The sequence below is a fragment of the Mesitornis unicolor genome, unplaced genomic scaffold, assembly GCF_000695765.1.
Source record: "Mesitornis unicolor isolate BGI_N332 unplaced genomic scaffold, ASM69576v1 scaffold4804, whole genome shotgun sequence".
Classification (NCBI taxonomy): Eukaryota; Metazoa; Chordata; class Aves; order Mesitornithiformes; family Mesitornithidae; genus Mesitornis; species Mesitornis unicolor.
Genome location: NW_010177893.1, coordinates 3,820 through 26,417, shown reverse-complemented (window position 1 = coordinate 26,417; position 22,598 = coordinate 3,820). Strand labels below are relative to the sequence as shown.

General features: G+C 43.1%; 1 protein-coding gene across 1 annotated transcript; it reads left to right on the top strand.

Moving 5' to 3' along the window:
- The first annotated feature begins 2,463 nt into the window (after positions 1–2,463).
- Positions 2,464–18,569, top strand: LOC104538902 (ephrin type-A receptor 4a). Its single transcript, XM_010182263.1, has 10 exons — positions 2,464–2,470; positions 3,236–3,418; positions 4,208–4,321; positions 4,503–4,688; positions 8,636–8,697; positions 9,235–9,444; positions 11,978–12,127; positions 14,609–14,802; positions 17,268–17,423; positions 17,706–18,569. Exons 1-10 carry the CDS (start codon positions 2,464–2,466, stop codon positions 17,818–17,820), a joined length of 1,377 nt encoding a protein of 458 aa, XP_010180565.1. The 3' UTR covers positions 17,821–18,569.
- The last annotated feature ends 4,029 nt before the right edge of the window (positions 18,570–22,598 follow it).

Below are 22,598 nucleotides of genomic sequence, written 5' to 3'. Positions count from 1 at the left end.
CTCCCTCTCCTTTCTTTCTTCAACCGACCTTTGGTGGTTTTTAAAGTTTTTCTCCTCAGGCCCCACTCCTTTCTCTGCTGCAGGTCACTTCTGATGGTTCTGAAGAGTTCCCGGCTCTCTCTTTCGGGCTGGAGCTGCAGTGAGGCTTAAGTTTAAGTTGGGGTTGAGGCTGGCCCAGCCTGGCCAGGCAGGGCCGGGGCCATGCCACCCGCACCTGGGGCCATGCTGCTCGGGGCCGGTGCCAGAGAGAGCAAGAATGTGCCCTGCATACCCCTTAAATCCATGAATTCGCAGGGGCGCTGATTGGCTTGGCCCTGGTCAGACGTGGGTCTGACAAAGGCAAAGGGGGAGCTTTCCAGGTAGCTTCTTACATCCATAGCCCTTCCCCTGTTACCAAAACAAAACCAAAAAATCCCCTCACAGGAAACCCAATGCAGTGAAGTGTAAAACAGAAAGAGCCACTTTCTGAAAGGACTCGGGTAGAGTAAGATGGCCCTACAGAATTCTCTGGTCATCTAAAAGTTTGTGTTGGAAATTCTTCCAGTTGGTAGAGTGCTTTGTCTTCTGCTCCATAAACAGCTGCACGCGTTTGCCCACCTTTTGCTGGCGGTGTTAGACAGCATGGTCTGCCAGCCTGGGGCCTGAGCCCTGCAGCACCCTCAGCCCCTCTTTTGTCTGGGGAGGAGGAGTGGGAGCAGCAGTGCCAGCCAGGTCTGGCTGTTTCACCTCAGTGCATGCTAATACCCTCCCTTGTTACCTCCTTTTCATCGCCAGCCCCTACCTGTAGATCTGCCTGTGTCTCTGACCCCCGCAGTTTCTGAAAGCTTCTGTGTTCTTTTCCTGAATGCCGGCTATTTAATCACCACTGCCAAAAATCCCTGTAATTAAGGGATTCAAATCGGTGACAAAGGCTCCCTTCTGCCACTCAGGTGAGCTGCCCCCAAGAGTCAGCTCCCACCCCGGTGCCATGGGCCTCCTGGGCTGCTCGGGGACAATGGCACAAGGAGTGTCCTGCCCTCAGCCAAGCAGCAGAGGTCAACAGGTGACCCAGGGAGAAGTGGAAGTGGGTAGTTAGTTTGGAAGGTATTATTTAAAGTTAATAAGCTACAATTATATTGCTTGAACAGTAATCCCTTTGTTTCCCTTTGCTTTTTGCATGTTTTAATGGGGGAAGGTTATTTTTTAATCTGTTGTTAGGGTGCTTTTACTTTTTAAGAAAATAAGACAAAAAGCATTTTTTCCATACTTAAAATGCTTTCATGTGAAGCCTGTTTGTGTTTCATATTTCCCATCTGTGCCTGAACATTAATAACATGAATTTAATGGGGTCCTGCTTAAAATGCAGAATCTTTTTCTTTTTTTTTCCCCTTCCCTTTTTTTCTTTCCTCTGAGAGAAATTGTACAATACCTGAAACCCATCTCTGCAGTCCCCTTAGCTGGCTTGGTCCCATATGGCACTGGGTGAAATTTATGTTGACTCTTCCTCCTTGCTCAGCTCAGTAACTGGGAGCAGATCATAGTCCTTTTATTTAACTCGGCTCTGTTATACCAGTACTGTAAGTCCTCAGGCAAATAAGTGGTTTAAATTGATGTTTAGATTCAGTGTGGGTTTTAATAATACTCTTCTTGTGATTTGGAGCCATTTGAGTTTAATTGACTTTCATCAAGAAAAGAGGCTCACAACCATTTATGGTTGGATGTGTACCTTCTTTTTATGTCTGAACGTAAGTCCTGTTGATGTTGTCGGGAGTTGTGAGGCTTGGTTCAAAGATCAGGTAGTCTGTACGTGTCAAACAGGACTTTTTCTTCCCTTCTGTTTCATGGTTAATTTATAGTTTTTGTTATTGGCATAGTGTGTTTAACAGTGGGCACTAAAAGACTGCAGAGACAAAGGCTGGGAAATGACCTTTCAGCTGACAGCGATGGGAAGCTGCTGTTCCCCACAGGCCCGGTGCAGAGTGGGAGTCAGGTGCTTTTGCTGATGGGCAGAAAGGTTTTGCTGACGGGAGGGGAATAGCAAGACTCGGGAAGGTCTGCTGTAAGTGAGGCTCTCAGTCGTGCGTTTTCTTCCTGTTATCTGCTAGTTTTTGATCCCTTTTAACTCATCTCCTGAGAGCTCTTTCTCTCACCCACTCCTGTTTTCCTCCTCTATCCATTCACTGTTTTCAGACTTTTAACCCGGTCTCACCCCAGTGTCCCTGGCAGGCCTGGTCATCTCCTGCCTCAGTCCAGGCAACAGGTTGGGCATTGCAGGCAGTGCCAGTCTTGCCATCTTGCCTCCAGACTGGATCTCTCCTCCTTCCTTCCTTCTTCTCTCCATCCCAGACTCTTTCTGGCTAGCTAACCTGGGTCTGACATGCTGGGAGACTTGGACTTTCATAGGAAAAGGCAAAGTGAGGAGTAAGCAACAGTAAGCCCTTCTCTTTGGCACTGTTCTTACACCTGATCCTGAACTTTCGATGAATGACGGGTAAAAGCCCAAATTGTATCTCTACATCTGCATACCATTAGTTGCTGGGGAACTTCAAATGCCAGTGCACGTTTGGCTGGACCGACTCCTCAGTGTCTTCCCTAACAGACTAAACTCTTGTGTGAACTTTTCTTAATGCCACTTCTCCATTGAAGTTTAAAGCTGAACTAATTATATACGTAACTAGATACAGTATCACTTGTGTAGGTGTAGAAATAGTAATCTGCAGAATTAACATACTATACGACGTTATTATCTCCAACTCGGAGGGTTAGTAGAGAAGCTCTGCCATCAGGAGTTCTTTGCCCCCTTCAATTATACAGTGAGCAAATGAATGAACAAACTCCTGGGGATGTGCATTTTTGATGGTCAGGGATTTTTTTTTTTTGCTGCCATCCTGATTTCTGTGTTTAATAGACTGCTTCCAGTTTTAAATTTGCAGTTAAGTAAATTTGGAGGTATTGGCATTTGCCTAATTACGCTTGAAAATCAATCTACCAAAGCACCTCTGTTGTAGCATTTAAATCCGTATGTGATAGGGCCAAAAAGCAATTTGGCCCTTTTTTTTTTACACAGAATTGCAAATACACGTTTGAAGAAAAAGTAGCTGAAGCGCAAGCTTTCTTTTCTTTCTTTAAATGCTGAGATGCAAATACGGAGATTTGCGTTTCTTTTGATGCTGTGTTGATGCCAGGAACACTTAGAGCAGTTTGAGGAGTCTCCTGCCCCGCTGGTAAGTGTGTGTTGTGTCATGGGCTGTTGTAGGGGAGCTGCCGAGCACAGGTCGTGGCAGGTCCAAACAGCTCAAGCCTCAGCAGGTGAAGAAGTCTGAACTTGTCTCAAGGGAAGGTGCTGTTTTGAACTGTAATGCTCTGTTTTGTTCTGGCAGGCGCAGTAAGTACAGTAAGGCTAAGCAAGAGGCAGATGAGGAGAAACATTTGAACCAAGGTAAGAGGCATCAGTGCTGGGCTTTTTGATTTGATCTGTAAAACATGTCCCACGTTCAGTTACTTGGGAAATAAGGGATGACATTCCTCTTGATGGATATGTTTCTGTTTTTCTCTCTTGCGAACGTCCTTCTTCAAAACTGTGCACTTTAGTAACAGGGAAAATAGAAGTATCTGGGTGAAACTTTTGAGGGGACAAACAGAAGAAAGGTTCATCGAATTTTTCCATTGTTCCATTCCACTGAAAGACATCAATTCTTGGCTAGTGATACCTAGACATGAATCTCCCCCACAGTCCTCTGCTAAGGCAGTTTCTGGATGGGCTGGATGCAATCCTGCAGGAAAGGGAATGTGAACTTTGCTGCTTTTTTTCCAGGACTGAATCCTACTGTTTCTTCCCTCTCAGTCATCCAGGTAGCAGATCTAGGAGCTGAGCTCAGCGTTTCTGGGCTCCCAAAAGGGAAATGTGATGTGTTTTAGTCTCATAGGTCCATAGATAGGCTATTAGCGTGTTAGTGATGGCAGTGATCTGTGAAGCTCATTTATTGGTCAAAGCGTGATTCCTGACATCAATATTGGGAAATATTAAATATTTACGTTTTAAAACAAATCACATGGAGGGGAAAATACATGAAGTCCTTCCTTCCTTCATCAGTCATTCCTGGCTTACAGTACATTTTTATTGTACACTGTCTTTGCTGTTGTATATCATTAAGGCTTCAGTCTCATATGTTCTGTGTTCAGCAGCATGTAGATCAGTGACTTCAAATAAAATATTTCTGCCTTGCAGGTGTTAGAACATATGTGGATCCTTTTACATATGAGGATCCAAACCAAGCTGTGAGGGAATTTGCCAAAGAAATTGATGCCTCTTGCATAAAGATTGAAAAAGTTATTGGTGTGGGTAAGTGCCAGAACTTTTGTATTTTTTCTCTGTAAATATAGTTTTAAATTTACTTTTAGGAAGCATGAAATCCTATGATTTTTGTATGACAGTTCCCTCAAATGAACTGACATAACGGTTGGACAACACAAGTGCATACTTCATGTTCATGACCGTGGATTCTTGTGCCTTTTTCCTTAAGGGGAATTTGGTGAAGTATGCAGTGGACGTCTCAAAGTACCAGGAAAAAGAGAGATCTGTGTTGCTATCAAGACTCTAAAAGCTGGTTACACTGATAAACAAAGGAGAGATTTCCTGAGTGAGGCCAGCATCATGGGACAATTTGACCACCCCAATATCATCCACTTGGAAGGTGTAGTTACTAAATGTAAGTAGGTAATTTTCATGACAAGGCCAATTTGGAAGTCACTGAGAAATTTAAGTCTGTGGTAGTGTATGCTGGGTTTGGTTTGTTGGGTTTTTTTTACCCTCTTTCCTGTGCAATGACAGATGGAACAGGTCCACTGATAGCTAATATGAGGAAATCAGTGTAGGACAAGTCATTAATCTTCTTGTCAGCTATAAATGGGTTTATGGTTTCAACTGATACTCTGTCTGTAGGCAGCTTGTACAAAATTTTGTAGGGGGAATTAATACTGCAGGGATTGGGGTTTTTTCTTCCCCTTTTTGCTATGCCAAGCAGACATCTTTCACATCTTTGCTAGACTGAGCTGATTGTTACGGGATAGGCAAAAGCAGATGGCGAGCAAAGAATTTAAAATGGTTGGGGGAAAAATACCAAAACAAAACTACAGAGTCATATGTTTAAGGTACAAAGCACAGGTGTAAGGAGCAAGCCTTTGAAATGAAGTAGGCTATTTTAGTGTGAAACTTGCTTATTTGTTGTCTCTGATTTACAGGTGTGATAGTTTCACTCTGTAGAATTTACCTGGCCGATCTTTTTGTTTAGTTGGTTTGGGTGTTTTTTAAAGTCTGTTAGCATTCAGTGTGCCATGAACCCTGCCTCAGAAACAGAATGACAGGGCTTGCTGGATACCGTTTGTAGGTTGGAGCTGAAAATACACCTGTGAGACAGATGTGCTTGGGTCTGACTTGATAAGGTGCCACTGCAATGGTGTAGTTATCGTCCCTACCCCAGCTGCCCTAGGCAGCATGTTGGTGACGTCTGGCACTCATCTCTGATCTGAAAGACCCTTTGGACGTAGAGGCTTGTGCTCAGGGCAGCAAAGAAAGCAGACAGGGATCTTATGAGCTGCTGCTAATGGGTGGAATTTGTAAAGCTTACCTTCTGCAGCTGGTGGTGTGCGTGCTGAATGTGAATGCTGGGTATTGCTAGTGTAAGGACTTAAAATTAGATATGAATGAAAAGTTAAAAAGTAAAATATAGCTAGAAGAACAAAGTATCTCCCACAAGAGGTTGTCCAAGCCATCAGTACCACTGAAAAACCCTGTCCCTCTTAAATGTTGGTGGGAGCTGGCTACTCTGCCACTTGTTTTCTGGACATCTTACCCTTGCTTTTATTTGTGTTTCTCTCTCCTAGTCTGCTGTGTCTCACAGTCATTGAAAATGGCTCCTCCAGAGTGTCAGTTTGCTTTTCAAGACGAGTTCCACTAGGGAAAACAGAGGGTTGGACTTCTTTTGCCCATCGTTTACTGGGGGCCTTCCTCAAAACTGAAATTAAAAGATAATCTGTTTAAATTTTGCAGGTCTGAATCTCTCTTGGTTTTGTAACAAAGAGCAGGGGCAGTGGTCAGGCCATTTTTTTTTGCTACAGACAGTGATTTCTGTATAGCACCTCTGTAAAAGAAAGCCAACCGGGGAGTCTTTGTGTTGAAATCCCACCGAGGCTGGAAGCCCCTGAGCTATTACAGCTCTAGCAGTTATAAATGACTGTATGCATTTGCATAATGCAGTTGTCACTGAATTAAAATGATTTGAAATTTTCACCGAGGAGGTGGTAGCCTGACCTGGGAATGTTTCATTGCCTGGCTCACAGTAAGCGATGCCTCCGCAGCGAGCCAGCGTGGTTACCTCAGAGCTGGTGTGTTTGGTAAACAGGGCTACTTAAGAAGACATTTATCTCAATTTCTCTGTAGGTTTTCTGAATGCAGTGATAAATGAATACATTTAATAAACTGAAAATTAAAATGTGAGATAAATAGTGGTGTAGATGGGGGTTGAGAGAGGCAGCAAAAGCCCATGAATACATTATTGGCTGCTGGTCAAGTACTTTAATAATTGACTCACTGATGGTAACTTCTCCTCTCTCCATTTCCCTCCCCTGCTAAAGAAGTGCCTGAGTAATGAAATTACGTGTTAATGCACTGAAAGAGTCTTCCTTTCTGTGTTGACATAGTATCTTTTGATTGGGGAAGGTTAATTAAAACTCATTTAGCTGTATTTGTTCAGTGGAAGGGTTCTGGTCACAGTTACAAAGGATAAATGAAACAGTGACATATGCAGATTTGATTGGAATATTTTCTCTTTCTACCAAAGAATGCTTGCAGAGGTGAATTAGAGGGAGAAGGATGTTTTACTGCATGCCTTTCCTTAAGGGTGCAAGTACTCAGCCAAGGTCACTAAGCCCTTCATGCAGAGCAGTTTGCTTTATGCGACAGCATCGCTTCTCTGCTGCATCCATGCAAGCCAGAAAGGGTTGAGCTGCCAGAGTTACACTTCATGGGCATGCCAGTTTGCATGGGACCAAAACAGTAAGAGGTTTGGCATCAGTTGGGAAGGGGAGGAAAAGCAGGAATAGTAAATGGCCTGCAAAGGATAAATCGGGACTGAAATGGTGAAAAAAAGTAATGATGAGTAGAATAGATGATGTATTGCACAGAGATGTCGGCCTAAGTGAAATGATGTAAAAGATTGCAGTACGGTCAATCCTTATAGCATATTGTTTTCTAGTAAAAAAAAAGTTACTTCAAACCCAGAAATCCTCAACAAATGAAGAGAAAAGCATAGTGGTGAAACCCACACTGAGGCAGAAATGATCGGGGGAACTTTCAATGTGGCAACATTTCGTGGTAGGGTACTTTTCATAGCTGGTTGTTCTGGTGACAGAAGCAAGGAAAGGTTGAGTGGTTCTGATGCCAAGACAGAATGGAGCTCGGTCCAGGTGACGTGTCCATTGAACCCTTCTTTCCCCATAATGTTCCCTTATTCAGAGCTGCTTCAGGAAGCACAAAAGCAGAGTTTCTCTGGGAAACTGTCTTTTATTTAGGAAGAAACTCTATAGTTCCTGTAACTACAGCATAAATGGGTGGAAGGGCTGGTGCCGATCATCAGGTGCTGCCTTGACTTCAGGTGGGCTTAACAGTGCTCATCGTTGGACCAGGCCTTTGCTATTCAACCTTTGATAAGTTACTTCTCTACATCTCTCATTGCTCACTTTTAGAATGGAGATGATTTTGAACCCATTTCTGCAAATATCTAGATGCTGAATATCCAGCGTTATTTAACCCCGTAAAATAATTGATGTTACTTGTGTGGACCTAAATGTTTTCAGTTTCAGCATTGTATGACTTTGTAAAGTTCCTGAAGACGACATCAAGTGTTATTTATATATTTGCTGTTGTTTTAGGCAGGGAAGTGCCTGGAAAGCATCCCCACGTCAGTAACATCACATTACATTTCTCTTCAGATTCTGTACTGCAGCGAGTGCTGCTCAAGCACTGTGCCCTGTACGTGACACAATTCGTTGAATCATTTATCCTGTGGGTGACTTCATGAGCCAGATGGCTTTGGCTCACTTATAAATAACGAGAGACACTGGACACAAATTTGGGACAGAGAAAGTTGGGAGGAACAGCTTGTATTTTGCATTCTTGAATCTAGTTGTCTTGGAGTACCTTGTAGCTGCTGACAGCTTCTAACCCACCTAAAGGGTCGATCTTTGGGAAGAGGCAGACAGACTAAAGCATTCACAAATTCCATTTTGAAAGAGGAAGGCTTTCCAGTCGGCAAGCAATTTAATTACATTAAAGATTTTTGTCAAGTTTGAACAGATCTTTGTTTCTTAGCTCTCACTTATCAATTCGTGTTCCTCAGAGAACAGGAGCCACTTTAACTAAAGACCTTGTCAATGAGTCAGCCAAAGTTAACCTTCCAGATGGGGCCCTTTAAATGTTTCTGTCCTATAATATTTCTTCTCTTGCTCCCCACAGCTGAGGCATAAGCTCAGTGCTTTTCAAATTAAATTAGATTGTGTAAGCCAGGTGTCTTGGCAGTAAAATCATGTGCAAGCCATTTTTATCCCATTAACATCGGTGTTCATCAAGGAATTGTGTTTTTCTTTCTGCAAACTCTAGGTAAACCGGTAATGATCATAACTGAGTACATGGAGAATGGCTCCTTGGATGCTTTCCTCAGGGTAGGTGACTTCTTCATAATAATTCAAGGAGATTTTATACTAGGAAACATTTTCTGGTTTTCATTCTGGTTCTTTTTGCGGAAAGACACTGAAAATTCAGCATTTTTAGAGAAATTATGTTCATACTTAGAAAATTCCGTTTTCTGATGTTGTTCCTATCAAAAAACCAAAATAAATGTAAAGTGGAAGAATATAGGAGAAATGTAATGTTTAAAATAGCAGGGTCTTAAATAAACCATGTTTAATGGGAACAGTTCTGACTGCTCCAGTTTTGGAAGTATCGCAATGCTATAAACTGCATTAAACCCAGATTCATTGCAAACTGGCTACTGAATCACTGGGAGCTGTGACAGAAACTCTGGGTTTTTACTTTACTGATGAATTATAGACACTAGTCAGGAGAGTGAGGAAATACCTTTGAATTTCATCTGAGCGAGGACGGGAATCCAGAGAGATGCTCTTTGCCGGTTCCAGCAATGGCAATAATGCAGCTTTTAGCTTAATGCTCTGTGATTTTCTTCCCTTCCCCATGTGCAGAAGAATGATGGCAGGTTTACAGTCATCCAGTTGGTGGGGATGCTTCGTGGCATTGGCTCAGGAATGAAGTATCTGTCAGACATGAGCTATGTGCATCGGGATCTCGCTGCTCGGAACATACTGGTCAACAGCAACTTGGTCTGCAAGGTGTCTGACTTCGGCATGTCCCGGGTCTTGGAAGATGACCCTGAAGCAGCTTATACTACACGGGTAAGGAGGGAAAGAAAATGTCTAGTGGATTTTCTTGCCTACATGTTTGTTTTTTCTGTAGGTGGTGACAACGGTTTGTTTTAAAATAATCTCAGTCACGTGTGAAAACCTAGATATCACAACCTAAGAATAAACATTGACCTAGACTCCGTAGCCGGTATAAATTGATGTAATGTCACTGCTACATCAGTATTCCTTCTCTGAGGATGTGACCTGTGTATTCCTACGTTTCCTTCCGTGTGCTAGAGTGCGTGACAGGAATCTGATGCCAGAAATTAGAGCTTTGGCTTCTATTCCTTCTGATATCTACAGACATACGTAACGATTTCCAAGTGGCTAGTCCCACTGAGATTTCATACAGCGTGTGTAGATATGCTACCAAAAAAACCCAAAAGATAAATTCACTTTTGCCCATCACAGAGCTAGTCATAAATTTGACCTAAATAATTTGGACTGGGAAAAATGCGAAGCCTGCATTCCCGTTTTTTGTTTCTTTCCCATTTTATCTGTATTCCAGCATGCCACTGCTAACCAATTTTGCTAAAGCCATTTTAATATGCTGCATGTGGAATAGTACTAATGCAAGTACTTCTGACCACAAAACAGCATCCTGACCGTTACCGGCCTTTGTACCAATACCCCTGTAATTAACATGGGCACAAAGGAAAAAAGTCAGAGTGTATAAAGTCTATTTTTTTAATTGCTTGTTTTCGTCGTTTTTAAATATCTGCCATTCTCCATCTGTTCTCCCTAGTGCAGAGTTTGTTTACAGCACTCAGATTTTGCAGCTTAATCCCGACACGCATCCTTTAATGGATTCACAGTTCATTACAGGGAAGGGTAGTCTCATGTAGTATTAAATGCTGGCCAGCCCTGGTATTTCTCACTCATAAGGGTGACAAATGGAAGAGGCAGAAGCAGAGGTCTGAAAAGCTGTACTCAGGAAAACCAAAGTTCAGACACACACACAAGGGGAAAGACGGAGACGACTGAAAAGCTTCCCTTTGAATTTAGTGAGTGGAGTTATAGTATTATGTCTGCTCTCAAGAATAATCTACAGCGAACCAATGACATTTGCTTTACAGTGCGTTGTCTTCATTTGGTTTCTGTGATGAAGGATCAGGAACATTCAAATGAACTCCACTGTACTCGAGCAGCTAAATAAAAAGAGCTTATTGATGATTTTTAGAATGACACCTGTCTATAAACAATGCCCATGCATCTGTGTCTGAAAGGAGGAATGGAGCTTTTTCGCCCAGAGATGATGCAATAGAATGCAATTTTTAAAGTGTACTTTTTAAGACAATGGTGTGTTCTGCTTTCTGTTAGTAGTGTAACTCATTTGAGTGAGAGCATCCTATGGCCACACAAGACACATACTGCTGCAGCCTGATTCACACGGGGCCTGGTGCAGAGGCCAAAGAAGCCAGGAGAAGGACCCCTTTTGATTTCACTCTGCTTTGGAACAAATCCATATTAAACACTCGAGAGAGATATTTTGAGAGAGATATTGGGACAATAACCTATTAGGTATGCGCATGCTGCACTCAGTTATGGATAAAAACTATCTAGAAGATTGCTGAGGAAAAAAAAACAACCTACCAAAATAAACTTAATCCAAAAAGCATAAAAGCAAATGAAAAACCCTAAAACCTTTGTTCAGCTCAAGTCGTTCCCCAGATGGAACTGCGGGAAACCAAAAGTTCAATTAAAAACACCTTGCATATTAGCATAAACAAAAGGAGAAATTTCTGGCCTGGGATCACTCAGCTAAGGCAAAATCAGATAAACAGGATGGAGTGAGTTCCTTTTAAAACAGTGCAGGACCTCAGTGGGCCAAACCAGATGCCCCAGTGTTTCTAGTTGTTTAAAAAGAAGTATTGTAGCAAGAGGCAGCGCTCTCCAACAGGTATCAAAAGCAGACTTGCACCCTGGTCTGCTGTTGAACTCCTCCCACAGGGACTGGGAGAGCCCAGAGGCTTGCTTGCCATCTCGCGTATCTGTTAAGAGTTGGGATAATTGCCCATGGGAAACACCACAGTCCTCCTAAATCTTCCCAGTTTATCCTCTCTTTATTTTACCTTTTTGAAAAGCAAAATGTTTCTAATCCCATTTTTCTGAAACAAGCCAAACAGGTCAGACAGGCAAGCAAGGAAATAGTAATTAACAGCATGTATTTTATTTGTTTTGTCAACTAAATCTCTAATATATACCATGTAAAACCCCTGGCTTGTTCTCATGGTTCAGCATAGCCCTAAGCAGGGATCTCTTAGAGGGCTGATAAAAATACATTTAACAATTTACTGGTTCGCCTCCTTGTGACTAAAGAAAACAGATGGGCAGCGTTGCCTCCTGGTTGGATCTGACAGTTTTATGGCAAGAGAAAGAGAAAGTGGATGCCTTTTTAAGAAGGATTCTGGTATTGCGCACGGAAAAGCATTTTGGGTTTTTAATGACGGCGTAGAACAGCGTCAGCCACGCACATTACTGGGTCAGTGACTCACTAGCCTGTGGTTTCTTTTATTTGTGACAGGGTGGCAAGATTCCCATCAGGTGGACTGCACCAGAGGCAATTGCCTACCGTAAATTTACATCAGCCAGTGATGTGTGGAGCTACGGCATCGTCATGTGGGAAGTGATGTCTTACGGAGAAAGACCTTACTGGGATATGTCCAATCAAGATGTGAGCTTCCTTCTGAGCTTCCTCTTCTTTTTCTCTCCCTTTCCCCCCCACACCTTTATCTGTGTCCTTAGGTGTATGCTGATTTGTTTCTGTTTCAGTTGCTGTATAGTCATAAGACATTACTGCAGGTTTTTAAAAGGATATAATTGGTGGTAGATTACTGTTTTCTCAGGGAACCTCTCTGGAGCTAAGACTTCCTTGAGCACTTCAAGCCTGTTCTGTGGGCAGGGAATGGGGGATTCTCAAGTTAGAATCTATAACTTCTGCATGTATCTCTTTTCCTTTCCTTTTTACTTTTTTTTTCCTTTCTTTTTTCCTTTTTTTTTTTTTAAAAAAAAAGAAAGAAAGAAGAACAGAGGGAAGGGAAGCTAATATATTTAAACTGCCAGATCATAATACTGTCAAGAGAGGGAAGATTTGCATGTTGATATTAAATCTCAACTTTATTGAAAGTCTTTAAGGAAAACCACTTGAATTTAATAGGGCTTCCTAATAGTAGTTAATCCTTCAAGCCCCAGTATGCTTGTAATTCCTTCAGATGATTTTATTTCTTGTAGGATATCTAAAACAACACGTCTGAAATCCAGTTCTGATTATCAGCCAGAGCATCCTTGTGACAATTGCATAGCTGCCCCAGGAGGATGTTAAAAAGCAGCTTTCCTAAATGACCATTCTTAAATTATGCATGTCCTGTTTAACTGTACCATCTGGACCACTTCAGTGTATTCCAAGAGGGAACATGCACAATGCACAATTCTGCTATTCCAGAAGAGTGTTTAATAATAATGCTAATAAGAGCTTTTGCTAATAGAATTTGTATTAAATGAAAAAAAAAAAAATCCCAGTGAAATTGAGGCATAGATTATCCGTAATTCTTTTCCCAGGGGATTTACAAACATATAAAGGAAGAAGAAAATATTAATCTGAATATACGGTCATGGGAGTGGTTAAGTCATTTTACAAGTCATCTGCTTTCTTACGTAGAGCTGAACATTTTCAAAGAGTGTCTAGATGTGGATGGCATTTAATCTAAATGGGGGATATAATTTTAATTTCCTTCTGATGTGAAATGTCTCTTCTGGCACCCAATGTTGCTTTCCTTTGCTAACAGGAAGTCATCAAGATTTAGCAAGAAAGTAAAACACCAGCTGTGTCTCAGTTACATCAGGCATGTCTACACAGCACAGCGGAGCTCAGCGCAACAAGCGCAGAGCTGGCGTGTTAGTCTGGTACACACCACAGATAAGTGCTGCTAGAGCACGTCAAAAAGCTGACCTGAACAGGACAGGGAAAATTGATATTGCTGTCTTTGCGTCCTCTTTTTAGTCCGTGGCATGGACATACCATTTTTTCTCTCCTTGGCAATGGTGCGAGCAGTGCTTTCCGCAACAAAGTGGAAGTGAATTTCAAATTATCCTTGGTGTCTGTTGAATCAAGAGAAATCAAAAGGCTCTTCATACTTTTGGAAGTAGTGAGAGCCGCTTTGTTTGTGGTCACTGAATAGCTGCTAATAGTGCAAGCATAGCCCTCGCCCTGTCCTCCCAGTGGATTTTAGCCACTAATTGGACAAGACCAGAACGAGAGAATTTAGTGCAATTCAGTCTCTGCGCACTCCTCGTCTCTATTCTCATGGTGAATCCTGCCAACAAAGTAATATCGATTAATTAAAATCTGAAGGCTTCTAGGCCATGTCCCTGTCATATCAGAATTGAGTCCTGGTCATGTCCCGTTCTCCTGAGAGAGCTGAGAAGGCCTCAGAGTCCTGAGCTCTGGAGCTGTTTTTGGAGGGTTTGAAACTTTTTGCCAGTTTTCTGGTTTCTGTTAAATATGAACTGCGTACTTAAGCTGCTGCATTGGACTTCTGTGACTGTCTTGGAAAAGCTGCTCGAAAGGGTTCTGGTCTCTGCATTGCTTCAGTGCATAGGGCGATGAGAGAACAGGTTCTCTACAAGGCCTGTGCTGTTGTTGGAGATGAGCTAGCCCAGGGGAGAGGGTGATCTGCTGTACCCTAAAAATGATGTGGAAAGTTGAATCTTCAACACACGGCACCCAAAACTGACAGATACGAAAGATTTGCTGTAGAGCTGTTGCTTCTCCAACCCTCTGTCCAGCAAGTATGGTTGCTTAATTCTAACATAGGTTGTTTTGTCATTCCTGCATGGTCCAGCAAGTATGGTTGCTTAATTCTAACATGGGCTGTTTTGTCATTCCTGCATCCCATGTGCTGTTTTGTGATACATTATCCTGCTGTATCTGGTGTTTGCTTTGGATGCTGTACCCTTTCAGTTTTGAATTGCTGAGGAGGAATGACAGTTCTGAGACCACCAACTGCCCAAGTCTGAGTGCAATTTTCCACGTTGTTTCACTTAATTGTGGATTTGCTTCCATACTTTGGATCGCTCTAGGATAAATGATGCTCAGCTGGTAGATGTGAGTAGTGTCTGATGTTCTTTAATGTCTTCCTAATTGTGCCACTTATAGGTTATTAAAGCCATTGAAGAAGGGTATCGGCTGCCACCCCCGATGGACTGCCCCATTGCTCTCCATCAGCTGATGTTAGACTGCTGGCAAAAGGAACGCAGTGACAGGCCTAAATTTGGACAGATCGTTAACATGCTGGACAAACTCATCCGCAACCCCAACAGCCTGAAGAGGACAGGCAGCGAGAACTCCAGGTCAGCTGGGCTTTTGTAATGGTGATGTATGAGGGAGTGCAGCGGAGACGACAGGCAAAGCTGCAAGTCGCCTGAAGCTGTGCGCTGGGATGAAAGCACGCTCTGTAGCTCTGCAGAGCCACACTGCACAGCAGGCACCGCACCGTGCAGGAGAGCAGAGGTGTCGTGCTGGCACTGCTGAACTCCGCTGGGCACCCCAGGCTCTCCTAGCTCTGGGAGAAGGAAAAGGAAATGAGCAGAGCTGGTGCTTTATCGCACCAGCGCTGACCAGGTTTATAGCACGTTCCTAAACATACCCTGAAAAAGTTCTGATGCATGCAAGCTCAGTTCAAAGACAAAATTCGCAGCATCTTTTCCTTCTCCCCTCCCGGTGAAAGGGTTTGAAGGGGCAGCTTTAATGCAGTGTAGCTAACAGGAGCGATGTGGTTTTTCTGCAGGAAAAGTACATCATCAAGTTTTATAAACCCTAGATTTGTGTAGGATTTGCAAATGAGCATTACGGCATTACGGCCAACGCCTTACGGGCACTGGGAAGGTGTGGATTAATTTTTACGTGAATTTGAATTTAATTTTGTGGAAAGCCAGTTTCGTGTCTCCACCGATCCCACATTACATTGGTGTTTTGTTCTGTTGGCTAAGCACGGTATACCTGGTACGCGCAAAAGGCGCAGAGTAGGAAGGAAACTCCCAGAGTTGTAGGGTGAAAACACAATAACTTTGTTGGAACAGATCAGCAGTTTGTTTAAGCTGGTGAAACGCTGCTGAAGTAATAAGAGCTTTACTAATCTACACCAGGCTTATTATATTTTTTCTAATGCCTTTGCTTTGTCAGGTAAACTTGCTTACAGCAAGTACGGAAAAAAGCTTAAAAGAAAAAAAAACAAGAGGAAGATAATGGGAAAATATTTTTAGTAGAAGGGAAGGTACAAAAACATCCATTGCACAACACAAAATTAGGTTTCTTGAATCGGTGAAGGAGTAGCAGAGGTTCTGATTCAGCCTCCAACAGAACAATAGCTGGAAAAAAGCTATTTTCATTTTTAAACTTCTCGGTCCCTTTGTGACTCTTGCTTGCTGTACATTATCAGAGGAGGGATTTTTAACCCTGTGAGGCCACTATCACCACATGTCTTCCAGATTGCCCTAATTGCTTTCGTAGCCTGGCAAAAACGTGTCCACCCTTGAGGCTTAAATGGTGAGAACCACAATATGATCCAGTGTAGTAATTTCGTTTCAGAATCACAGTGTGAACTCCTCCATTTTGCTTTCTTTCCAATTTACAGGTGCTCTTTGAAAATATGTAGATTTTACAAAAGTTAATAGCCTGCTCAAGGCCACTTTGTGTCTGTGTATGTGTATATGTATATATATATGTGTGTGTGTGTGTGTATATATATTTATAAACCAGAAGTTAATGGCCTATTCAAGGTCATTTATTGTTCATGGCTATTTGTAGATCTTTATATTTTCTTCGGGATACAAATTTCAAATATGCACCTAACATCATGAATATATAATGTGTCTTTATATGTGCAGCATAATTGTATATAATTAGGTCGCCATCATTGGTCTTGTGTTAGATAGTACGTTAAAAAGTTGTACCAAGTGTTATCAGCACGTACTCGGCCCCCAGGCAAGACATAGCTATGCTATTGCACACCTAATCTTTGATAGTGTGCATTTTGTAATAAATTGCAAAATTATCATTCTTTTGGTTAGATAGTAATTTATGATGGCATAATGAAACTGCAGATTACGATATACACGAAATAATAAATGAGATATTCAGAAGAGAAGCAGATTTTGTAAAAATAATTACTCACAAATTTGTGCAGAGGAAATGAGAAGCACATTGCACAGTGCAAACAAAGATCAAAGCTCACATGATTCCTGGCACACGCGCTGGTCAGGAATGGAGTGATCAGAGAGGAGATGAGCTCCCTGCTGTCCTCAGTTCCATTGAATGCTTGCCTGCAAGCCTGGCTAGAAACAGGACTTATCTGAACCCGCCCTGAGTTCTACCCTCCAAACCAGTCTGGCAGGTTGTGAGCTCCCAGTTCCTTTGCGTGTACGTCAGTAGCATTTCTGTAGCTGCCAAGCTGAGGTCTGACACGTGTGAGGACTGGCGAGGTCTTACGTTGCTGCCTGTGAGACCCCACTGCAGACCCAGTAGGCTGAATGCCTTCCAGCATTGCCATCTTCTTCGTTTTCCGAACTAAAAGCATTTTCTATGAACTCGGTTGCATCTGAGGTGAAAATTGTAAGTGGCATTGTAGTTCTAATTAGTTCTTAGCAAAAATTGGCCTATTACTTTGCATTTGGTGAAGCTTCTTGCATTGGTCTATGTGGCCGTGCCCCTACTTTCCCGAGTCATTGAAGATAATTGTTGGAAAGCCCAAGCTTTAGTTTGTGATTCCTGATCCAGCTGACCCCATTTCTCTGTCCTTTCACTGTTTGGCTTCCAGACCTAGCACAGCCCTGCTGGATCCCAGCTCCCCTGAGTTCTCGGCGGTTGTTTCTGTCGGTGACTGGCTCCAAGCCATTAAAATGGAGCGATACAAGGATAACTTCACAGCTGCTGGCTATACCACCCTAGAAGCTGTGGTGCATATGAACCAGGAGTAAGTACTTAGCGATATAGCAACAAAACTGGTAAATCTGGATTTAATCGGCCCCTTTTGCTTTGTGCTGCATATCATTACACTCATTAAAGGAATGGAATGCCTTTCATTTGGATGGAGGATAACTTTAAAATGCCTCCACAATGCCTTCACTTATTTAATTAAACATTTCTGTACATCTGCCTCGCTTTTGCTGTGTTGCTTGACTCTTGATATTTTTCTCCGCACCAGCATCTGATCCACGGTTCTCAGCCCCCTGCTTCTTCTCTTGTTTTTTCACAGTGACCTGGCAAGGATCGGGATCACTGCCATCACTCACCAGAACAAGATCTTGAGCAGCGTTCAAGCGATGCGCACCCAAATGCAACAGATGCATGGCAGGATGGTTCCTGTCTGAGCCAGTACTGACTAAACTCAGAACTCTTGAAATTAGTTTACCTCATCCATGCACTTTAATTGAAGAACTGCACTTTTTTTACTTCGTCTCCTCGTCCGTTGAAATAAAGATCGGCAGCATTGCTTGATGTACAGATTGCTGAGCGTGTGCGCTGGGAGGGAGGCCTCCAGAAATGACAAGCCGTCGTTTTAAACCATACCTGGAACAAATTGTTTCTTGGAACATGCTTCTCTGTTGATCGACGATATGTAAAATACATGTATCTATATAAATATAAAGTCGCATTCAAGTTTTGATGCTATGTTTGCTGCCAGATACTGTTTAAAAAAAAAACCCAACAAAATTACTTTCCTTCTCCCTGTGACCTGTAGGATTACAACCATAGTGTTTTATTTGTGGTGCAACCACCGTTGTGCATTTTTCACTGGAATGAAGAATCTGCCCTAGGATATTTTTTGCAGACTTGATGCATCACTAATACCTTGCAGAAGCCTCAGTGAGAATATCATTTGGCTAACCTGTGCCTGTCGGTTAACGATCTATCCATTTATGGGCTTGAGACGTGAAATGACCCACCTCATGGATTACTGGGCAGAACTGGACTTCTGGGGAGATTCCTGGCTGCTGTTGTGCCATGCTGAAGCCTACCAGGCATTTTCTGGAGATCTTGCCATTAGTCAGCTGTGACAATCGTGGCTGTGGAGTTTTCAGACTTCTTTTCTCTTTCAAGAAGCGATTCCCTTTGCCACACAGAGAAGGTCAGTGGAAGTACAGTGTCCAACACGTTCGTGGGGCTTTGTTTCTTAAGCTGTGCTAGGATTTCATCACAGTTGGGAGAAAGAAGAAAAACAAAAGGGATAAAGGTGCTGTGGTACGTATTATTTGGAGTTCCCAACTGTTTTGTGTGAAGCTGTGCTGGTTTCCCAGACTAATTGCTTCGTGTTTCCCATTGTTTGCTCTATTTGATGACAGTCAAAATTGCACTGTTTCAAAACCTGGACTTTCTCTCAAGCTGTTGCATGTTAGGATGTGCAGACAAGGTGTAGAAATGTATCTTGAGGCGCATTCAGTTCAGTGCTAAGAGCTTGACCTCACTTTGCACTGAGAGCAGTAGGGATGCCCTTATTTTTGGGGTGGAATACCCCACATATATGGGTCCTATGGAAAATAAGAATAACCTTGTAAAGTACAGATACTCATAAATGCATCAAGAACCATGGACTTTCCTGCGCTCTCATGAGCAACAGTGGAAATAATATTTGTGTGTCAGAAAGATCAATGTCAGCTGCTGTGTCAGCAGTTTTATGGGAGGGGGAGCAGAAGGAAATGGGATTGTGCTTGCAGCCGTCCTAGTTTTGCAGTTTGGGTGTCAGGCATGGTGACAGCTCTATGTTACGCAGCAGTGTTACACTTCAGACGCCATGGTCCAGCCTCATCAGCTGTGAGGACCAAATCCCCGTAGGCTGGTTTATGGAGGCAGTGGTGGGTGTGAGTACCCGGTGTAGGCTGCCTGGCTAATGTCTAAGCGCCCCCCTGCAAGTATGGCAACCAAGATGGAGCGTGGCCTGCTGGAAAAGCTGCCCTCCAGCTCCTCTAAGAAACAGATGGAAAGTTTGAGTGGGTGAAAGCATCCTCTGAGTTGCGAGCTGGAGACAGCAGCTATAGGAATGTGGTTGTCCTCATTAGGTCACATCAGATATAGCTTTATCCAGTAAAGCTCTGAACACATTTAGGCTTTAATATTATTTATGTTAAAGCTTTTGTTACTCTTTTTGAACAGGGTGTATAAATTAGGTTTCTTTTAAAGTAATTTTGAGGACTGAAGTGATGAGTTGACCTTAGAAAGGAGGCCCAGGCCCCCTTCTGCTGTGCTGGGTAGAGGGAGAATTTTCAGGACACATCGTCTGGAACAGGCGTCGTGTGTCAGCTGTGCCAGGCACAGGGTCAGAAAGGTGTGATTTGTATTTTAATGGTTCTAAGACAGCTCCTTTGGTCTGTAATACTTCGGTCCCACTCCCTACCTGACAGCAAATTCAGAAATGGTTTAGTAGCTTTATATGTCAGATTTTTTTAATAGTTGCGTTTATTCTAAATCCAAAGCAGCTCACTCAGTTGGACAAGGCACACTTACTGTATCGTCACTCACGTCGCTTTTAAACACTAATTTGCTCATTTTTAACCCTCAGCTTTCTCAGAGAACGACTTACTCAGAATATGGAGCGCTAAATTTGGATCCTGTCGTGACAGCTTAGTAAAAACTGTTCTGGAGTATTAGAAAAGCTTTTTCATTTAAAGAAATCTAAGATTTCTTTTGGAAAACTATTTAAACCAGCGTGTTTTAGTATCATTTTGTTAGGCAGCTTAAGAAGTAGGTACTCATTTTAAAGGCCTGACACTTGTACTTTGCTGCAAAAACTCTTCTGCTTCTTAAATGCAGAGATACTGCATGCAAGTTTCCCCATGCAATCTGTTGCCTCCTGTCGAGATTGTCTTTTTACGTACAAACAAAATGCACCCAATTTTCTGGCCAGTTTGTAAAAATTGCTTTCTTGGCATCTAGTAACGGTAATTCAAAACACTCCAATATTTTCCACACAAAATGAGAAACTACGTCCCCGTAGAATGAAAACTGTGAAGGCAGCTGAGCTGCCAGGTTTTCAGAACTACCACTGATGGTTGTGTTTCCTGCAATAAAATACAGCTGGTGAGGAGGGATCCACTTGACTGTGATTTTAGCTGGAGGAGAGCAGATTTTAAAAAAAACCAAAAACAGCTGGCCATATCTGTTTATAAGATGTGACATGGAAGCAAGATTTTGAAGAAGAGTGAGGGAAAGAAAGGGTACAGGGAAGGCGAAGAGTTCTCACCCTTTTGAGAACTGCTGGTTGCGTTTGTCTCGCTGGCCCAGGACGGCCAGACCAGCCAGCGAGAGCGTGGCAGCGCTGCAGCCTGCGGCGTTTGCCCTTCAGCCACCCTTTTGTGCGAGAATCGCATCTCGTCCTACCTGCTCCTCTGTTCTTTGGGAAATGCTTCTCCCCTCTCAGGGAAGAGGTTTAATTCCATGAACCTGCTGCCATGGCGCCTCTTCACCAGGGCAGAGACGAGTTCAGGTCTTTCCCTTTGATGTGAAGCAGCAACTGCAGCAGCCGAGGTGGGGCTGGCTGCCTACAGCAGTGCTTCTGCCGGGAGCTCCACGAGGAGGCGTTGGGGCAGGCGTGTGTGTGTCTGTCTTGTTGCGTGTTGTTTAATGTATTTGTGTTTTCTGTTTGTGCAGGGGAAATAGATTTTGCTCGTAGCCCACCCAGTTGATCATGTTGACCATGGAGGAACATAGACTAGACATGAAGCCTTCTGGATCTACAGTTGTGTCTTCCCTAGCACTGATTCTGGAAAACATACGCTGAACAGTCATTGGTCCCTGAAGAGAGCATGACTTTTACTATTTTTTTTTCCTTGCCACCCACTCTGGGTTTTTTTCCTTCATTGAACGATAACTGACTCGATAAGACTCAGCAGCCAGTTGTCACTTGAGGAATGTACTGTGTCAAAGCCCTCCAGTCTAATGGATTATTTTTTTTTCCTCCCCTTCTGCTTTCTCTTCCTACCTTCCATTGTATTTATATATTTTGTTATTTCCTCTCCTCACCCTCCTGACTGTCACGGCTGCATCTCGGACAAAGGCAGCTGACAGAGCACTACACATCTTACCTTGGACACCAGGCCAGGTGCCGCAGTGAAGAACCCAGTTCCTGTGAGCTGCCTGTGTGCGTTGCTGAAGTGACGTTTTACACAAAACGTGCCATTGCAGTGATATAAAGATATTTTTTTTTCCTTGAATGGATAATGGATTGTTATCTCCTCTGGAAGGTGCGTTTGTGTGCTTGTGTGCGTGTGCGTGCGTGCGTGCGAGTCACCTTGTGTGCAGAACTGCCTGTGAGTGTGCCGAAAACATCTCTGGAAGCACAGGAGTCCTCTCTCATGTGAGAGCAGGCCAATAGCTTGTGTCTGCAATGGTAGCAAGAAGACACACATTAAAAAACGTTTAAATTTCTGTATCTATAGGTGTATTTTTTAGCTGCCACGCTAACCTTAATGAGTAGTTCTGCAGCCTGAAAGAGGGGCAGTTTCGAGTTGGTTTTGGAGTTGTGTTTTACAGGATCCATAATGGTGCTATAGATTTTCATAAGTGGTGTTTATTTGTATTAATGACCTGTTCATGACCAAGATTGACCAGTTTCTCAATGGCAAGGTGATGGAGGCAGCACTTGCATATCCATCTACTGATAACCCTGAACTGAATTCTTAAGTAGCCTTTTTTATCTGCAAAAATAGGATTTTAAAAGACTTGTTGAATGCGAACAAATATATGCAATTCTTCCATTCACAGAGGCACCTCACTCTGTGTGCAAGCTGTGAAAACTTGTAACGTAATAATCAGAATGCTTCATTTGCTCCCAGTTAAGGAACAAAACCACAAGAAGACCTGTAAGGTTACAGTAGTTAGCAAGAGAGCTGTGAAACGTGTCCCGTTCCTCACGTGATGAAGAGCTGGTGAGGTGCAGTAGAAGGCACCCAAGGAACAGTGCTGTGACTTACCGGTACTACCTAGAAAAGCTTTCTGTCTTTGGGGAATTCACTGTTCGTGTGGTGTGAGCTAGTTTGAGCAGAGCTGTGCACCAGAGCCCAGGAACATACAGCCGCTGGGTATTTGGAGTGGGCCAGGTGATGCTTCCCGCTTGCTTCCTGGCCGCAGGGGCTGGCATCTGCAGCGGTACCCC